The sequence below is a fragment of the Peromyscus eremicus genome, chromosome 2 (assembly GCF_949786415.1).
Source record: "Peromyscus eremicus chromosome 2, PerEre_H2_v1, whole genome shotgun sequence".
NCBI lineage: Eukaryota > Metazoa > Chordata > Mammalia > Rodentia > Cricetidae > Peromyscus > Peromyscus eremicus.
Genome location: NC_081417.1, coordinates 83,166,045 through 83,187,390, shown reverse-complemented (window position 1 = coordinate 83,187,390; position 21,346 = coordinate 83,166,045). Strand labels below are relative to the sequence as shown.

The following is a 21,346-nucleotide window of genomic DNA, read 5'->3' as shown; positions in this document are numbered from 1 at the left end:
CTTTTCTATTCCCTGTGCTTAGGCTTCCTGACTTACAGAGTAGGAACTTAAGGATCAGTGTGACAAACATATTAAACAGGTTAAACAGGGGATGCAAAGGACCCTGCAGAGGCCTACCATGTGGTACTCAGAGCATGTAGTAGAAACTCTTCTCCCAAACACATCTCCTTTCTTATATTTCTGATCCATCTAAAATTTTGTAGGTGTCCTCTTGGGAACAGGGATGACATTTATTGGTTCTAAATTTGATGATGATTATAGTGGTGGTAGTGATAACGCTGATGATAACTAGTATTCATTGAGCTTCTATCTAATGGGTATCACATAATTGAGTCTTCCTGATGACCCTATGGAATAGATGTTATTCATGTTTTATAATTGAATAAAATGAGGCTTATTTAAAACAAACCAGAAAATGACAGAGCTGGCATTTGCACCTAAGTTTTTTTCTTGAACTCTAAAGTCCATCATATTTCCATTACTATAAGCTATGCACCAACCTCCAACCTCTTAAGATCATTTTGTGGAAATATTTAGATGTGGCTCTTCTTGAGAAAGTATTGACATTGACCAAAATTCCTGATTCGATCCACCTAGCACATAGGCATCTGCTGAATACTATAGCCACCCAGAGCCACAGAAAAAATGGAAAGATGATTGATAGACTTTTTATTAATGCCACTGTTGGTTGAGGTAGGAAAAGATGACAGCTAACTCTTGAGATGATGAATCAGAGAACATTGTAGTTAGAACTGAATTGATAGGATCTAACTGTGGCTCTGGGACGTTCTCCATATTCCAAACCTGTAGAATAGTAGGTTAGAATATCCCAGGTCTGCTTTTCCTGGATGCATGTAAGAAACAACTGACAATATCTATGTTTAAAACAAAAGGATGGGGACTGCATATTCCAATTTTAGATCCAAAAATACAATCTTGGAGGGCAGTAGGGACAATTCTGTGGGATTTTGAAGCCGTCAGTGTGTTCTGCTGGCTGTTTCTGTAGGACTAGATTCTCACTCATCATCAATAAGAATCTAAGCATGGAAGGAGATTACGTGATCACACTCTTAAAGCTGGCGAGAATCCTGGCTTTTCTTTCAGTAGTTACTCTTCCACTCTGCCCCTAGGCATCACTTGGCCTTCAGCTCTTCTTTGCCACTCTCCATTCCAACACCAGGTTGGGCTGAATATGGTGATGCATGTAAATGAGGCTAAACTTAGTTTCTTTGAGTGAACAGCAAGGGCACACTTATAAATGATCAAATAATGTAAAACCTATAAAAATACTTAGCATAATTTATTACAGATATCAAGTACCTTTAAAAAATGCCACTTCTACTATTTTTGCTATTAACATTGTTAGTTGAACGTGTTGTGAGTTAACAATTTCCAACTTCCGGTGGTGTTCAAATGTGCTGAATAGCACTAGGGAAGCATTGACAGGAATCACCAGCACTGTGTGACATGTTCAGGCCAGAGCCTTTAGATTTTCCTGTCATTGTGAGATCCTCTGAGTCAAATTAGAACAAATGATGTATGAGAGTGCACACAGGAGGAAAAGTGGGTCCCTGCCGTGGTAAAGGCAAATTCTTGAAGACAAGAATTCTCCTTGATCTTCAATCAATATTCTACTTTAGACATACTGAAAAAAGTATAAAAATTGATCTGGGGGGCAGATATAGGCAGACAGTCACAAGAAAAAGGACAGACAGACAGGTCTGCAATAGAAAAAAATATCCAATAGAAGGTTTGTGGAACATCAGACAGCACCCAGTTTGCATTATTATTATATATTGTGTGTCAAAAAAAGATGAAATGCAAAAGCATTATAGAAACTAAGGGTAGTTCTGTATTTTTAAAAGCAGAGTGGCTGCCCACAGTCACTGTGCACCCACAGGATCAAGGCAGGTTGAGGAAGTTTGGCTTACACATTGAGTCTCGAGGTCAATAGATCTGCCTGTCTCTTACTAGTCATTAGTCTATGAGCAAGTCATTTAAATCCTTTGGGTTTCTACTTTCTCTGATGTATTACCTAAAACATACAGTGGATATATTGCATACAATAGATTCTGCAGGTAAAGGACACATAACAGAAATCGTATGTACTAAATGGATAGCAGATATTATTTCACTGCTCCTGTTTTCATAAACCTTAGGCCAACGTTTGTGGACGTAATCTAGTAGCATTCTACACTGTCATTTCTACATGCTCTGTGAACAATGGAGTGACAAATGTGCCTTTAACAGAAACGAGTGATGACTATTCCTCACCTTCTATGGTAAAAAGGGACTTGGTGGCTATTCTTTTGGTGTGTCCTTTAGCACTACTGTCCCTTAGCTCGGCTTTGTCCTCCTCCATCCATCACTGGTGTGGGTCCAATACGAGAATGCATCTACTCAGCCTATAATCTAGGGCTAACCTAAGAAACAACCACAAGCATTTTAAAACATAATTTTTTGTTAGTGTCAGCTAATGATTACCTATGAAATGAAACCTGATTTCTCTTTTTCCTTCCTCACTTCTCATTTAAATCTGAACCCTTCTAGAGTGTTCAGCCTTTTAAGCCATGTTCTTTGCTACTTCTCATCTGCACACAGTAATTTCATCTATTCAGTGCAGCATCTTTTTTAAAATCTCCTAAACTGGCCTTTTTGTGCCTGTTTCTTTTCTCCTTTGTATGCCCTTTCCCATGAATTTAAAACTATTTTGTTTTGACACCTGGAACACAGATTAGTAAAAATTAGGACTGGACAAAACTAATCAGGAGACCTTCCTCCAAGCTTGCCCTATTACCTATTAAGTCTTTATTTTTCCCACTTTCAATGGAGATAGCAACCCACACATTGCCAGAACATTCAGTAGTTCAATTAGAGGCTTGATGGGTGGTTCCCACCTGTAACCAGTGATCCTTGGGAAGAGACTGAGACAGGAAGATCATGAAGTGAGCTCATGGGTATCTTGGGCTATGTGGCAATACACTGACTAAAACTTACCAGAAAAATGTAAAGATTTCAAATATAATAATGCTCATATACCTTTAAGACAGTGTCTGGCTTAGGGACAATATTCCATTATTGGAATCTGTGGATATTACTAACAACTACCTTGTTACAAGTAATTAAACTAATTCAGTATTTCCCTTCTTTGTTCCGTACAGTGATGGCTCTGTGTGAAAACAGAAGGTTAAATTATGTAGAATTTAATACAGTCCTTTCTAGGGATTTTTAATACCAAACACCATTTTGGCACTTTAAGGGAGAACCACACAATGTAGCATATTCTAGAGTATTTGAATATGGGAAAAGAACCTGTAGGCATCATCTTGCATGAGAAACATTTCACTGGTTCCCTAGGTTTAGATGCATTAGAGAGTGGTGGAGACAGGATCAAAGAGCACAGATTTTAATCCTGTCTTCACATCCAGCAAGCAACACCTGAGTTAGGCCCTCACAGCATAGTATTACAGAAAGAGTGCTTGCCACAAGTCAGGAAATACAGCTTCAAAACCTAATTTATGCTTGGTGATGGACCAACAGTTCACTATGGACTCTCTGATTCTTCATTTGTATGGTAGAGATGGCAACAGTTCCTATTTTATTGCATTTTGGTGACAAGTTAATGAAATCTTTGAGAATAATTAATAAAATGATAATGTACCGTTATGTGTGTCTTCATCACGAGTATCCCCGTTAAGACATCAGTTTTCAACACTTTGAAGTTGCCTTTAAATTATACACATAGCTGCCTGAGATTGACCTAGACAAAGTCAGATAGCTTTTTGTAGTTCCTCTCAGTATCTCCTGCTGGTGGCTCTGTCTTCAATAGGGCACCATGACTCAATCCATGAGTTATAGAACCTCTCAAGCATAGAGGAAAAGTACCAATGCCTATCTCACAGTGGCCTCACAGATAATGATTAGGCTCCTAAGAGCACAGTGAGGGTGTAATATTTTTAATTATAATTTTTGAGATTATAATAAAATTACATCATTTTCTCCTTACTTTTTTTGGTTGTAACTCTTCCCTGTACCCTCTCCACTCTTGCAAGTTCATAGCCTCTTTTTTAAATTGTTAATATATGTATTATTGAATACGTAAATACAAGTTGCTCAATCCATATAATGGTGTGTATGTGTGTGTGTATGTGTGTGTATGTGTGTGTGTATGTGTGTGTGTATGTGTATGTGTGTGTGTGTGTGTGTGTGTGTATGTGTGTGTGTGTGTGTGTGTGTGTGTGTGTGTGTGTGTGTGTTCAGGGCTGACCATCTTGTATTGGATAATCAATTAGTTTGCTCTTCCCTGGGAAAGACTATCTCTCCTGCTCTCAGTATTCTTTAGTTGCCTATAGCTCTTCGTATAGCGTTGCAGCCTCATGAATTCTCCCTTTCCAGGTTTGCATGCCTGTTGGTGCATCTTGGTTCATCTTGTTAGTGAAACTTCATGGCTGTAACTCCTGTATCTAAGGTTCTAAGATCATTGGAGAAGAATGGTAGAAAGATTGTAAGAGCTAGAAGAATGGGAAGTTTGCTGTGTGATTATATCCCCAAGGCTGTACTATGTTTTAGTGCTGTAGATAAATATGGAAACAGCCTTCTAGCTTGCCTTTCTCTCACTGTCTCATCCTTTGGATGTTCCCTTCTGGTGATATGAAAAGGTGCGTGGAAGACCTGTCATTAGTACAAGGTAGAACAATAAGGACACGGCTGCAACTAATCAGTACAGTTAATATCTTGCAGGGAGACAGGGTACTTGCTATGAGCCTGAACTTGGAAATCAAATCATTTTCTGATTTAGTTTTGTTGCTTTTGAACAGCACAGCCTTTAGCAGTTGTAGCCAAAGTGGTACTCTCCTCATGTGCAACATGTGAGTGACGAGAGGGGTCATCTTATGAAGTTTCTATGATGATTAAATGAGACACTGCATAGAAGCATTTAGTCATAATGTCTGATATGTAAGTGTATAAATGTTGGTGATGGTAATAGTCATGAGGTGATCATAACAGTGGTAATATTCTTTACTAAGAACGGCTTCATAAGAAAAGTCAATCTTTACAAAGTATTATAAAGGGAATCAAAATATGACTTTAGTGAAATAAAATAAAACTAACAATGTTTATTTTGAAGAAAAGAACACTCAAGGCAATGTTATCACATCTTTAATGAACTGCTCCCAAAAGGTGTTAGTAAATGCATCTTAGTTAGCTTGGACAGGAGACATTGGTTCATAGAATAAGATCCTAGGACCCTTCAGATGTTAAACTTCTTGAAAGTATACTTGCTGCTTGATAAGTGTTGACTTTGCTATCTCAGAAAAGACCAGATAAATGTTCATGCAGACCTTATGAAGACAAACCTATGGAAGAGGAGAGATTTTGGAAATCACATGTAACCCAAAAGAGATCTTAGATTTGGGAGGATGAAAGTAAGAGAGCACAGAGAATTAGTTCAAGATTAGAACAGAGGGAACAGTGAAGGAGATGCATAGATTGAAATGGATGATATTAAGGAAGAGATGCCCATGTTGAGGAATGACACTGTAATTCACCAAGAATCCAGTTATTAAAAGGAATGAAGAATATTGCCACTCACTCCAGAGTTTCTGAGAAAGCTCTAATTTCATGTTTTTCTTCCTGCCTCTTGCCTGACACTTGGAATTGTCAGACAGTGTGTCCCAATTTCAGTTTCCAGAAATATAGCAGATTGACATAGAATCTCAGGAGCTCAGGTGCTACAGGAATCCCGTGGGGAACACTGTGAGGTTAATGAGGTCCTCCCATGATCTGCACTAGTCACCCCTGATCTGCAGGCAGATTGGAGCCTCAACACAGGCTTTTGGAATGATTTCTGACCAGATAGAACCCAGCACTTACCAGAGATACTAAGTGATTACATTTGGCTAGGATAAATGCAACAATACTCTGATGCTGACATCTCTTGGTTGTAGAGGAAACAGCATTTAAACATTCGTTTGTGCTCAAATGTCCTATTTAGTAGACATTTATCGAGCACCTACTATGTTCAAGCTTGTTATAGGCACAGGAAAACTTAAAAGGGTATGCAGTTTGAGGCATAGCACAAACTAGATGCACATTAAGTAACTATTTAATGGGGCTAGCTATATGGGTAAATTGCTTGCCTTGCTAGCCTGAGGACCTTAGTTCAGTCCCTAGAGTACATGTTAAAAAGCTGGGGAGAGGGACTAGTTGTCAAAGCAACATAGCTGAATTAGCAATCCCAGGATGGTAAGAGACCCTGTCTTTAACAAGAGGGTGGAGCTGGGTGGTGGTGGCACATGCCTTTAATCTCAACACTTGAGAGGCAGGGAAAAGAGGATCTGAGTTTGAGGCCAGTCTGATCTACAGAGAAAGTTCCAGGACAGCCAGGGCTACACAGTGAAACCAAACCAATAATAATAATAATAATAATAATAATAATAATAATAATAATAAAAATAAAAATAGACAGCTCCTGAAGTATAGACGAATTTCTAAACAGTCTTATTAAATAAGAAACACAGAGCCAAATACAGAGGTAATAGCCGAAGAAATCAGAGCAATAGCCATGACTAGCCTTAGCTTACCACCAGCAGTAGCTTCCACAGAGAGAGAGTTTCTTCCTGTCTCAACTGAGCTTTTATTACCCTCCTGTTCTGCCTTCACTTTGGCTCTAAGCCCAGCCACATGACTTCCTTGTCACTGCCTGTTTATACAGACCTCCAGGTCTCTATGGTTGGTACTGGGATTAAAGGCTCATGTCACCATGCTTGGTCGTGTCCTTGACCACACAGAGACTCTGTCTGCCACGTGATTGGGATTAAGGGCGTGGGCTTCTACCGCCTGACTTCTATTTATGGCTCGCTGACCTCTGATCTACAGGCAAACATTTTTTATTAACATACAAGTAAAATATCACATTTCAGCATAAATAAAGTATCACCACACTGAAGTTCCACCCTAAGTTTGTCTTACCACCATATATATGTACATGCACATGTATGTACACATACACAATAATAATAATAACTGCTTACTAAATTAATGAATTCTCAAGTAAAGACATCACATCTCATATGATAAGATTTGTTCACAGAGATCAGAAGCCAAGCACAAAACCAAGAATTGCAACATAGGCCAAAGGACCACTTATCCTGTTGATGCCCCTGAGATAAAGGGAAAGCCAATGAGAGCTTACAGAGCCCAAGGTGTTTGCCAGGCATTGTACTTGGTATTGTCAGTGTGCTGTCCCATTTAATTCCCATAGCTTCTCTCCCAGTTAGAGATTTTACTAACATTTTCCACACAGAATGGGAGAAGATCTTCACCAACCCCACATCTGACAGAGGGCTGATATCCAGAATATATGAAGAACTCAATAAATTAGACATCAAAATGCCCAACAGTCCAATTAAGAAATGGGATATAGAGCTAAACAGAGATTTCTCAACAGAGAAAGCTCAAATGGTTGAAAGACATTTAAGGAATTGCTCAACATCCCTAATCATCAGGGAAATGCAAATCAAAACGACTCTGAGATACCACTTTATACCCGTCAGAATGGCTAAGATCAAAAATACTGAAGACAGCTTATGCTAGAGAGGATGTGGAGCAAGGGGAACTCTCCTCCACTGTTGGTGGGATTGCAAGCTTGTACAGCCAATTTGGAAATCAATATGATGCTTTCTTAGAAAATTGGGAATCAATCTCCCCCAAGACCCAGGTATACCACTCTTGGGCATATACCCAAGGAATGCTCAATCATACCACAAGGGCACATGCTCAGCTATGTTCATAGCAGCATTATTTGTAATAACCAGAACCTGGAAACAACCTAGATGCCCTTCAACTGAAGAATGGATAAATAAAATGTGGTATATATACACAATGGAGTACTACTCAGCAGAGAAAAACAATGACATCATGAGGTTTGCAGGCAAATGGATAGATCTAGAAAAAATCATCCTGAGTGAGGTAACCCAGACTCAGAAAGACAAACATGGTATGTACTCACTCATAGGAGGGTACTAGATGTGGAACAAGAATGACTAGACTGCTACTCACATCACCAGGGAGGCTACCTAGAAAACAGGACCCTAAGAAAGACACAGGGATCATCCAATGACAGAGAAATGGATAAGATCTACATGAGCAAACTAAATGTGAAGTGGGGGTGCTAATGAAGGGCAAGGGTCGAGGGAAAGAGAGCTTAGGGGAATGGGATATCCCAGCTGGATCAAGAACAGAGAGGGAGAACAAGGAAAAAGAGACCATGATAAATGAAGACCCCATGGGAATAGGAAGAAGCAAAGTGCTAGAGAGGTCCCCAGAAATCCACAAAGATACCTCCACGATAGACTACTGGCAATGGTCGAGAGAAAGCCTGAACTGACCTACTCTGGTGATAGGATGGCCAAACACCCTAACTATTGTGCTAGAAATCTCATCCAATGACTGATGGAAACGGATGCAGAGATCCACAGCCAGGTCCCAGGTGAGTCCAATCAGTGAGAAAGAGGAGGGATTGTATGAGTGAGAATTGTTGAGACCAAGATTGGAAAAAGCACAGGGACAAATAGCCAAACTAGTGGAAACACATGAACTATGAACCAATAGCTGAGGAGCCCCCAACTGGATCAGGCCCTCTGGATAAGTGAGACAGTTGATTAGCTTGAACCATTTGGGAGGCACCCAGGCAGTGGAATCGGGACCTGTCCTTAGTGCATGAGCTGGCTGTTTGGAACCTGGGGCCTATGCAGGGACGTTTTGCTCAGCCTGGGAGAAGGGGAATGGACCTGCCTGGACTGAATCTACCAGGTTGAGCTGAATCCCCAGGGAAGTCCTTGCCCTGGAGGAGAATGGAATGGGGGGTGGGCTGGGGGGAGGGCGGGTGGGGGGGGCGTGAGGAGGGAGGACAGAGGAATCCCTGGCTGATATGTAAAATTAAAACAAATTATAAAATAAAATTTAAAAAGTGAGGAACTTAGAATTTTGTGTGGCTGGAGACACAGCTACGTGCTTAAGAGCACTTACTTTGCTTCCAAAGAACCTAAGTTGGCTTCCTGCCATCCATATCAGGTGACTCATGCATCAGGGGAGTCCAGAACCCTCTCCTGGCCTCTGGGGACACCTACATGGTTACACTGACACAGACACAAACACATGCATAAAAAGAAAAAGGAAAAAAAGTTATATACCTTGTCAAAAGTCAATTATTACATTTGAAAGTTTGAATTTAAACTTTCATGTTTACAATGAAATGCCAATTTCTTTCTTGTCATCTTCATGATATTTCTAATTCCAAGACTCCTCCATCTAATGCCCTTCATTTTTAATACTCCTGTCCTTCCCCCCAGTGTAATATGCCATTTGCCACTTAAATAAATTGACCCCCTACATTTGACCTAAGCATCCATCTTTCAGGGATATGAGGAAGAAGGAACCAATGAGAATAAAGCAACTTTAAGTATTCCATGCACAGAGGTCTGATAAGGTAACATCTATTTTCTCCATTGTAAAATGTGATTGATTTAATTCCGAATTTAACTTAAATTTGATTTTCTTCTTTCAACTTGGCATTTCCAAACTAAGAATCAATCAAACCCCCAACTATAGGCAGTGTGTGAATCAACAATGCCAAGGTATTTCTGGTTGAATTTCTCAAGCAATGCATTTATTCCACTCTCATCAGCCATGAGAGAGGGTTGGCGGTACTAGGGAGGAGAAATGAAAGGGAAATTGGATTACTTGCTTTCTGCTGCAACAGTCAATATGCCCCAGTGGAATCCCATTCCTGTCACTTAGCACCTTCCCCTGCTGATGATCAGTAAGGTGACTGCAAATGGTGATATGAGCCAAAAACTATGGTATTAGACATCCACAGGTACTCATAATAGGGCTTGGAAGTATCATTCATTGAAGTTTGGTTCTAGTTACATTTATGTTATTTTGGCCTCATGTTGGTTGTGAAAGATGATCACTGTCCCCATGTCTCCATTTGTGAGATGCAAAGTTGTTGTTTTTTTTAACTTGCTGTGGTTGAATCAGTTACAAGTGTCACACAGAGATTTTTGTGGTTAGGACAAGACTTAAACATGTAAATGTCCATCTCCCAAAGCCATGCATGTTTCCAGTAACTTCCTGATCCATTTTATTACATGAGGTAATGATCTTCATGCCATGTTGGAGTGGGAGATAAGAGCCTTTTTTCCAACAGTAGTGGTTCTGTCTAGTCTTCAACCCAGGAACTGAGTGATCTTGAGCAAGTATATAATATTTCTGTGCACCTCACAGGAAATTAGAGATGGTAGCAACAATCTGCTTTGAGAATTAAATGAGGTAATTCTTCCTCTTACATGTAAACTTCAACAACATTGGTTGTTTTGTTCACTGTCAGCTACTTCATGTCTTGAATAGTACTTGAGGTTCAATATAACTACATTAGATAGATGGATGAATGAGCAAATGGATAGATGGATGGATAAACAAATGGATGGATGGATGGATGGTTGGATGGATGGACAAATGGAAGGATTGATGGAATGTACATGGATAAAAAAAGTTGTTACAGTGTTCAGGTTATAGTAATCACTCAAGAACTGGAGATTTTTAGATCCTACCTCTGTTTCTTGCTGGAGCAATGTAATAGCTTGCATGGGGACTACTGTGAGATAGATATTTTTTAGCTTGCTGCTTTCTAAACAACTTACCCTAATGTGTTTATTATCAGTTCCTTTGGCCAAAAAAACTTAAGAAGTCACCTTTACTTCTGTCCTACTGTGAAGTTTTCTGTTTCCATGGCAACCCCCCAAGCCCTAGTGGCTGCTTCATGGTCATCTGGCCATAGTGCAACTTGACCTATCTATGTCCTTCCTTCCTCTTGATCTTTAGGGACAACTATGGTGATTCACACATTTTTCTTAGTAAATGGTTGCCCAAGGATGCTGTTCAATCACATTCTTCCTACTACTTTGTCCTTCATTGTATAAATCTCCCTTCAATGTCTATTCCTTGTCTTCTGTTTCTGCAAAGAACCAAACAATTCTTAATATATTCTGAGAATGTGTTGGACACAGAGGTAAATAAGTATAGAAACCATGGCAGACAAATGTATGCATCTGACTCAGAAATTGTTGTTTTGTTAAGTGCCTACTGTGCATCACAGTAAGTGTAAATCATTTTATTATAGCTGCTGCATTAGTTCTCTCAACACTCTTAATGTATAGGCCATTTTATTACTGTTTCTTAGAAAAAGCCAGCTAATAAACTAATGCAATTCCTCTTTCCATAATGAGCCCTAAAGACCTTGGAATATAGTGAAGGATTCCATGACCTGAGGGATAAGATTAGTTCAATGATGGCTCATTGAAAGAGTGTTAGGAATCTCTGTCTTGGACCTTGGGCATCTTCCTCACCTTGGAGTCAGCTTTGTGTGCCCAGGTAGAATTCCTGATAGTGAAAAACAAATCCTTTGTCCCATCCATATCTACTGCTGCATGAACTAGTAAAATAATGCTTTCTCAGAGGTCAAGGTTTTGTTTACATGACTCACAGGATGGGATGTCATCTTAGTTTCTTTTCTATTGCTATTATAAAATATTGTGACCAAAGCAACTTACCTTTGAAAACCACTTAAATTGAGGGTTTATATTTTCAGAAGATTAGAATCCATGGCCATCATGCCTGTAAGCAGGCAGGCAGAGATGACACTGGAATAGTAGCTCACATCTTAAGGGACAAACATAAGGGAAAGTGAGCTAACTGGGAATGGCACAAGTCTTTTGAAACTCCATCCCTCAGTCCACACCTCCACTGACAAGACCACATCTCCTAATCCTTCCCAAACAGTTCTACAAAGACCAAGTATAGAAACATATGAGCCTATAGGGGCCATTTGCATTCAGACCCCCACTGACATTCTCTCCCAAGACATCAGCTCCAAACACTGCTTGCATCCCATCATCAGACTCTATTCATCTAAGAACTTTTTCATACTAGACTTTTCCTTCCATGCCTCTCATCCAACAATAGATTCCATAGACTCTTGAATAGAAACTATCACCACTGTTCTGTGTGAAATACTGAAAGATAGATGTTATAGTAGCTATTTAAGGTGAGCTCCATCTACAACTCTAGCCCTTCATGTACCTTCTCTCTCTTAGAGAACATTGGTGTTAGCTTATACATGCTGTAGAGTTACTAAAATAAGTGCTTTAAACATTTGGAACACTCAGATAAGAAATAAAATTTGTTCTTTCTTTTTACCCTGTGGTAATTTTAAGTTTTAGGAATATCCCATCTCTTGACACCAGAACCAACTATAATTTAATTTATTATTTCACTTACTTTTTGTTCTACAATTGTAACAACTAAAAATCTCTGAATACCTCCTTCTGTGTGACACATTGTCTTAGGAGTTGGAAGAAAGACAAGGATCCTTTTCTTAACCAAAGCAACTTCTAAATCCCAGGCATGAGCTGTGAATGAAAGACACACAGATGCAGGATACGTGATTTCTCCCTTAAGAAACTCACTGTATATTAATAGAAAATAGATATCCATAAAATCCCAAAGTGGGATGTCATGAGGGCCCTTGTTATGCTGGACCCCCACTGGGATGGCTATGCTAGTTGACATCCTCTTTGATTGGTCAGTGCCCTTATTATGCTGGTTGACAATATTACTTTGCTTTTGGAAGTGATTATGTATGTATTGAAATGCTACCATGTTTCAGACACTGTGTTAGGCACTTGGATGATGTTGAAGGAGTTTGTTGTGTGTATACTAGACTCTGGTCCATTGTACACTTATTATGGAAGCCTTAAAGCCTACCCCAATGACACACCTCCCCCAAAAAGGCCAAACATCCTAATCTTTTCCAAACAGTTTACCAACTGAGGACCAAGTATTCAAAAATGTGAGCCTTTTAACAAGTTATTGGGGGAAGCATTGAGTGTGCTTATCTGAGGAGAATATAAGAAAATCCCATTTACTGTGAATCTGAAAACAAGGATGTGAAGGGATAAGGATAAGGGAACAAGTGGAATAATATCTGAAGAAAACAGCACACAACATGGAAACCATGATGATGTTGCTTACAGTGAGAGTTTTTCAGCAATTCAGCACCATTAGCACCTGGGCCAGGTAGCAGAAAGCACATAAAATCTGAATGTGGGGGTCTTTGAAATGCTGTGGATGCCATGTTGATGAATGTGAACCACATATGGTGAGCAGATGCTATAAAATAGCTCCAGGGGTTTCAGCAAGGAGTGAGCTGGCATATATGCCAACACCTTTCTCATCCTACAAGCAGGCAGCAGAAGGAATGAGGAGGGAAGATGGCTGAAAATACCAACTTCATAGAAAAAATGGGCTGCTGATTTTCCTCAGTTATGGACTATGATCAGGAATCATAAGCTAGATTAAACCCTTGCCTATCAAAAATTGACTTTGTTTAATGTTTTGTCTCAGCAACAGAAAACCAGACTATAAGAATTGCCCCTCATTATGAATTCATTTAAACTAGTTTCCTACATTTAAACTTAAAACATTAATTCCAGGGAAAGTCACATTTGAGATTATTTTTCCATATATGAATTTTCAGGACACAGTCCAGTCCATGGTGTCATCCTTGTCCAATCCATTAAAGCATTCCCTTGAAATAAATTTAGCCTAATAGGACTTTGGATCTTTCCCCAATGTATTTCTCTGATCAATAAGACTAATATGTGAAACTGTATTAAAATCTGTGTCATTATACAGTTGTAAATAACTTATTGAAGTATTTCCCAACTTTAAAATCAGTGAAGGCTACATGACTGTTATGTTTCTGTAAAGAGAGAAGATAAAGCCCAAAAGATGACATTTAAGCATCTAATCATTTAAATGGTAATACTTTCAATATTGAAACAGTCTAGAACAGGAGGGGATTTTGGGAAAAATTGTTGATTTTAATGGGTTGTATTTGGCATTCTTGTGGATGGTCTCAGGCATCTGTGCAATCTCCCAAATGAAGAGGTAAAGAAAATCTGAAAAATATAGTGTGTTAAAGTCAATGATCTAAACCTTGAAAGTAGATACAAAGAAAAAAGCTCAAGGAATAGGGATCAGAGGGGTCTTGAGTTTCTGTTTACTGGCCTCAGAGCACTCCCGGCCATGCAGATATAATCTACATATTCTACAGTTTCCACAAAATTACTCTAATTTACCCATGCAGACTCCTCCTTCACATGCTCTGCCCTCCTGTCTAGGGTCTAACACAGTTTTCCTAGGAATATAATGAGGGGAGGACAAGTCTTGAGTTTTTCTCCTAACCTGTAAGTAAACTCTTGAGGAGTAATGGATAATCTAGGATGAGGATTCTAAGTACATGTTCCTATGTGTACAGGTGACTTGTCTCTGGATGCACATATACTCGTATATTCATACATATGAAGGCCAGAAGTCAACCACAGTTGTTTCTCAGGGGCTGTCAACCTTGATTTTGGAGATATGGTCTCTCATTGTTCTAGAATCTAGAACTTGCCTTGTAAACTAAGCTTGCTGACCAGTGAGCCCCAGGAATCTGCTTCTCTTGTTCTTCCCAGTCCTGAGATCACAATTGTAAACCACCATGCTAGCTTTTAAAAACTGTTCTGGAGATTAAATTCAGATCTTTGTGCTCAAAGCAGGCAATTTCCTGTCTGGGCCATATCCAAAATCATAGGCAGGAGCTATTCTTATTCTGTGACATTCGAGTTTCACAAATTAAGTGTTCAGTCCATGCCGGTGAAATTGACTTATGATAAACAGTTTCTGGCGATTAAATATTTCTATGTGGCAGGTATTATATATGCATCATAATGTAATCATCATGGCAATCCTGTGAGGTATTTAATATTAGCCTCAGCATGTATGACCATTATTCTAGTTACTTTCTGTTGGTGTGATAAAACCATGACCAAAACAACTTGGGGAGGAAACAGTTTATTTCAGTTTATAAGCTATAGTCCATCATTAAGGGAAGTCAGGGGAAGAAGAACTCAAGGCATGAATCTGGAGGCTGGAACTGAAACCAAGAACACAGAGGGATACTGTTTACTGGCTTGCTTCCTCCAGCTTGCTTACCTGTTTTCTTCATAGTCTCAGACTACGATTACCTGCCCATATGTGGCACTGCTCACAATGAGCTAGACCTTTCTCCATTAAAAAACAACCAAGAAAATGTCTCTATAGAATGCTTAAGCAATGATCTGATGGAGAAAATTTTTCAACTGAGTGTCCCTTTTACCAAGTCTAGATTGTGGTAAGTTGACAAAAACTATCCAGGACCCTAGTGAATAGAGGTTTAGAGAATGAAACAATTCACACAGCCAGTGGGGGATATATTAATCAACTTTACATCAGTCTGGAAAAATACACAAGACAATACACTTAAAGGATGGAGGTTTGGTTGATATTCCTCTGGCTCCATTGTTTATGGATCTCATTGTGGCTGAGAATCAAAAAGAGAACAGTATAGTGGGGAAGAAAGGATCACAGACAAGAAAAACCCTTACAGGACATGTCCCAACTCGTGATCTACTTCCTCTACCTAGGTTCTCACCTCCACCCTGGCATTTCCTCCAACCATGAACTCATGAACGAATACATTTACTAATTGATGAGAATAAATTCCTTATAATCCCATCATTCTTTAGAAGTCCCAGTTTAGAACCTGGGTGTACTGCGAAATAAAGCTTCCAGTACATAGGCCTTCAGGTAACATTCAAAATCCAAGACATAAGAAGGAATAAGCCTTGACTTTGAATCCAGAATAGTCTTACCTCAAATAACACACTTGTATTGTAACCTATCAGTAAATGCAACCACAAAATGTCTTTTCATTTACTTTCTAAAGGGAGTTTAATACTATACCATTATTATCAAGAATGTCCATCTAAATTGGAATGGTAGGATTGCCAAATTTTAGGAGCTGGTTTCTTTATTTTTTACTAAAAGAAACAGCAAGCCTATTTTCAAATATTTAAATCAAAATCCAATGAGAGGTTGGAAAATATGGTTTGTCTACAGCCCTCTGCCATAAATGTAATTTTACATTTTATTTATTAATTTCTCTTTGATTTTGAGAATTTAGTGCATTTGTACAAATGTCCACCCCCAATTCTTCCCTCCAAATCTTCTCAAATACTCCACAACATAGCCACACCCCAATTTCATGTCTCTTTTCTTTCTTGTTCTCTCATCCCCTCCTTCCCTTCACCCTTCCTTTACTTCTTCACTCCCTCCCTTTTCCTTTTGGTTAATATCCACACTAGAGAACTATAGGATCCCCTACCTCCACACCATCCCCATATCCTCACCCAATGGAGTTATAACTTTGTGTATTTGTTTTCCAGGTTTATTGAAAAGCCCAGTGAACAAGACAGCCTTGACACTGATTGCTGTGAGTTCTTGTGTCTTGGCCATGGTGTGTGGCAACCAGATGTCCTGTCCACTTACTGTGAAGGTGACTTTGCATGTGCCTGAGCACTTCATTGCAGATGGTAAGAACCCAACATCAAAAATAATCCATAACTACTTGTCACTTTATACCCCAGTGGTTAATATCACCATGCATGGCACGACTTTGCAATTCTTTAATACACAGCACAGGAACAAAGGGGCATCCCATAGCTCTAGAAGAAGCACTTACTTTAAATGCCTGATTATAGGAATTAAATTACAGAGTTCCTTTACTATATGTATAAGGATAAGTTTTGTTAGCTAAAGGAATATTTCAAAAATGAGTGAAGAAGGAATGGGCTCCTTCAGAAAATTCTAACAGTTTGATCAAGCTTCTCAATCCTGTTTCAAATTAAAAATGCCCCCCAAAGGGTATTAGGTAATTAAAAGCATATGACAAAAAATGTATGAGTTTTACTACAATTTTTAGATGGTCTGGGGAATATTCATATCTTGTTCCCTATTACTGTGCTTTACAAGTATCTTGCAAAATTCTATCACTTATTCTTCACCCAATTAAATTGAATTAATGAGACACTGTAGTCACCATGGTCATTAGCAAAATGTTTCCAAGGAACTGATTAAGATGCTTAATGTCTATTGCTAAAGTGTCCTCTAAAATTGCCCATGAAGTTTGTTTTTTCCAGTGGGGTGTGCCGGCAGGCACCTGCTCCCCAAACCTTTCTCTTCACCTTACTATCACAGCTGCGCTAAAGCTTAGCATGGTTACTTTTAAGAAGGTGTTCATGAGTATGTAACTTAATTTGCATTTTAGTCCTTAATAGTTAAAATATGTTCTTTGATGCCTTCATACACATCTAAGATGTATCCTATTTCACTTCCCACCCCTGACAGCCCCCATTCTCCCTTCAGGTTCTTCTCTCACAGTCATGTCTTTTTGTTTTGTGACCCACTGAGTTCAACCAAGGACATTTTTGTGACCATGGGCTTATAATTATCAACTATGCACTGGAGCTTGGTGGGCTCATCACTGTATATACAATTGAAGACATTGTTTCTCTTTGTCTAGAGTCATTCGTAGCTAATAATTATGCAGGACATGGAGTGTGCCCCATTAACTCTCCCCTATCTGTAAATCAACCTAATATTTCATCCTTTTACCATACATACAATTAAATTATTTTAAAGGTAGTATAAACCTGTGACTGTAACTGTACATGTTTTGAGTGTCAGGATTTTTTATCCCTAATGAATCATATGTACATATAAGACAGTGTGTGTGTGTGTGTCTGTGTGTCTGTGTGTATATGTCTGTATGTATGTGTGTGTGTGTGTGTGTGTGTGTGTGTGTGTGTGTGTGTATGAGAGAGAGAGGAGGAGAGACAGACAGACAGCTGGACAGAGAGGGGAAGATAGAAGAAACAGAATTTATAAGAAAATATGAGCAATTTGGTCATGGAGCTCATGGCTAGATGAATTGCCAGAGTCCATGTGTGGCTACAAAATTAAGATGGGAGGATAGTGATGACAAACATGAACTGCATCACAGCCACAATGAAATTTCATACCACTGTGAATGGCCTGTCCACCCTCCCAACACACACTTATTATCACTCACCAGTCACTAGTCACTAGCTGTTATATTTTAAGAGATAGAGATACCCAAGCTGTAGTTATTTATTTGTACACATGTAGAAATGTTGATCACTGGAAGCTAACTTGCTCAACACTGGGGTAAAACAGTTCAATGGCTAAGAACACAGGGCTAGAAGAGATGCAAGCCTTAATTCAAATTTTTGTTATCTTCTCTACTTCTACGTTCTTTGACTGGGTCTTTGTATGTACAAAATTGGGGTGATAGTTCTATCTGACTCATAGGTATACTGTAAGAATGATGCCTATTTCTTCTAAATGGTTAGCAAATTTTCAGACAGCATGTACCTGGAGAATAGAAAAATAATAGGGGCACCTGCAAGACGAATCTTAAATGGCCTTATTAATAAAAAAAAATCTCGGGAGCCAGGTATTGGGGTGAATGCTGGAAGATCAGAGACACAGAACAAACCACAGCTAACTTCACCTTGCCAACTTCTCAGCCAATCCTGTTTCCTCAAACTGGAAGCCTCTGAGTCCTCATCCAAATGGATCTCAGCTGAACTGCTGCTAAAAGCCTGAAAGTGTAAAAAGTCTAAAAAGCCTCTAGTTCTTGGTCCTCATGCCTTATATACCTTTCTGCTTCCTGCCATCACTTCCTGGGTTTAAATGCATGTGTCTTTCCTAAGCAAGACAGGAGATCTCAAGTGCTGGAATTAAAGTTATGTGTCACCATGCCTGACTGCTTTCAATGTGGCCTTGAACTCACAGAGATCGGGATAGATCTCAGCCTCCAGAATGCTAGGATTAAAGGCATGTTCTACCACTGCCTAACCTCTATGTTTAATATAGTGACTGTTCTGTTTTCTGATCCCCAGATAAGTTTTTGGGGTGCACAATATATTAACCACATTTCCCTTTTTTGTTTAAAATAAAAAATTATAACTAGTGTAAGAGAAAGTATATACAATAAGTATATACAATATATACAGTCAAGAATTACATTAACAATCTCTAGTCCATTAACATGTGACAGATTCAGACAAAAAACTCCATTATATATATTAACAACGTCCAGTCCATTAACATTTGACAAATTCAGACCAAAAAATAATTTTATTATTTATCCTATTTTGGTGAGTCCAGTACAAAGTTGTATACAATATACCAAAATCCAATCCTATGTAAAACAAATAGTTGCCTTTCAAAGGTAGATATTCTACCTTTTTAACTTATTATTTCTGTATCTTTTTTTCAGATTAGATTCAATAATCTACCTTTTATCTTATCATTTCTTTTTTTTTTTTTTTTTTTTTTTTTAATTTTTATTTTGCAATACAATTCAGTTCTACATATCAGCCACAGATTCCCTTGTTCTCCCCCCTCCCGCCCCCCTCACCTTCCCCCCAGCCCGCCCCCCATTCCAATCTCCTCCAGGGCAAAGCCTTCCCCACAGACTGAGATCAACCTGGTGGACTCAGTCCAGGTAGGTCCAGTCCCCTCCTCCCATGCTGAGCCAAGGGACCCTGTATAGGCCCCAGGTTTCAAACAGCCAACTCATGCAATGAGCACAGGACCTGGTCCCACTGCCTGGATGCCTCCCAAACAGATCAGGCCAATCAACTGTCTCACCCACTCAGAGGGCCTGATCCAGTTGGTGACCCCTCAGCCATTGGTTCATATTTCATGTGTTTCCGTTTGTTTGGCTATTTGTCTCTGTGCTTTATCCGACCTTGGTCTCAACAATTCTCTCTCATATAAACCCTCCTCATTCTCGCTAATTGGACTCCCAGAGATCCACCTGGGGCCTAGTCATGGATCTCTGCCTCCAGGTCCATCAGTAGTTGGATGAGGTTTCTAGCACGACAATTAGGGTGTTTGGCCATCCCATCACCAGAGTAGGTCAGTTCGGATTGTCGCTCGACCATTGCCAGCAGTCTGTTGTGGGGGTATCTTTGTGGATTTCTGTGGGCCTCTCTAGCACTTTGTTTCTTCCTATTCTCATGTGGTCTTCATTTACCATGGTCTCCTATTCCTTGTTCTCCCTCTCTGTTTTTGATCCAGCTGGGATCTCCCACTCACCCAAGCTCTCTTTCCCTCGACCCTCGCCCTTCACTACCCCCACTCCTGTCCAGGCTGTTCATGTAGATCTCATTCCATTTCTCTGTCGTTGGGCGATCCCTGTGTCTTTCTTGGGGTCCTGTTTTCCAGGTAGCCTGCCTGGTGATGTGAGTAGCAGTCCAGTCATCCTTGTTCCACATCTAGTATCCTGTTATGAGTGAGTACATACCATGTTTGTCTTTCTGAGTCTGGGATACCTCACTCAGGATGATTTTTTCTAGATCCATCCATTTGTCTGCAAACCTCATGATGTCATTGTTTTTCTCTGCTGAGTAGTATTCCATTGTGTATATGTACCACATTTTGTTTATCCATTCTTCAGTTGAAGGGCATCTAGGTTGTTTCCATGTTCTGGCTATTACAAACAACGCTGATATGAACATAGCTGAACAAGTGCTCTTGTGGTGTGGTTGAGCATTCCTTGGGTATATGCCCAAGAGTGGTATAGCTGGATCTTGGGGGAGATGGATTCCCAATTTTCTAAGAAATCGCCATATTGATTTCCAAAGTGGTTGTACAAGCTTGCATTCCCACCAGCAGTGGAGGAGAGTTCCCCTAGCTCCACATCCTCTCCAGCATAAGGTGTCTTCAGTGTTTTTGATCTTAGCCATTCTGACAGGCGTAAGGTGGTATCTCAGAGTTGTTTTGATTTGCATTTCCCTGATGATTAGGGATGTTGAGCAATTCCTTAAATGTCTTTCAGCCATTTGAGTTTCCTCTGTTGAGAATTCTCTGTTTAGTTCTATAGCCCATTTCTTAATTGGACTGTTGGGCATTTTGATGTCTAATTTCTTGAGTTCCTTATATATTCTGGATATCAGTCCTCTGTCAGATGTGGGATTGGTGAAGATCTTTTCCCATTCTGTAGGCTGTCGCTTTGCTTTGTTGACCGTTTCCTTTGCCCTACAAAAGCTTCTCAGTTTCAAGAGGTCCCACTGATTGATTGTTTCTCTCAGTGTCTGTGCTACTGGTGTTCTATTTAGAAAGTGGTCTCCTATGCCAATGTGTTCAAGACTACTTCCTACTTTCTCTTCTAGCAGGTTCAGAGTAGCTGGATTTATGTTGAGGTCCTTGATCCACTTGGACTTAAGTTTTGTGCACGGTGATAGATATGGATCTATTTGCAGCCTTCTACATGTTGATATCCAGTTTTGCCAGCACCATTTGTTGAAGATGCTTTCTTTTTTCCATT

At 39.6% G+C, this 21,346-nt stretch overlaps 1 protein-coding gene across 2 annotated transcripts in view; it reads left to right on the top strand.

The window, feature by feature from the left end:
* The window catches only part of Astn2 (astrotactin 2), a 968,023-nt gene that overhangs the window by 353,151 nt on the left and 593,526 nt on the right, over positions 1-21,346 (top strand). For both annotated transcript variants that reach the window (XM_059254463.1, XM_059254462.1), the window contains exon 6: positions 16,374-16,520. In XM_059254463.1, coding sequence (XP_059110446.1) covers positions 16,374-16,520 — 147 coding nt within the window. The remainder of the gene's footprint in view (positions 1-16,373; positions 16,521-21,346) is intronic.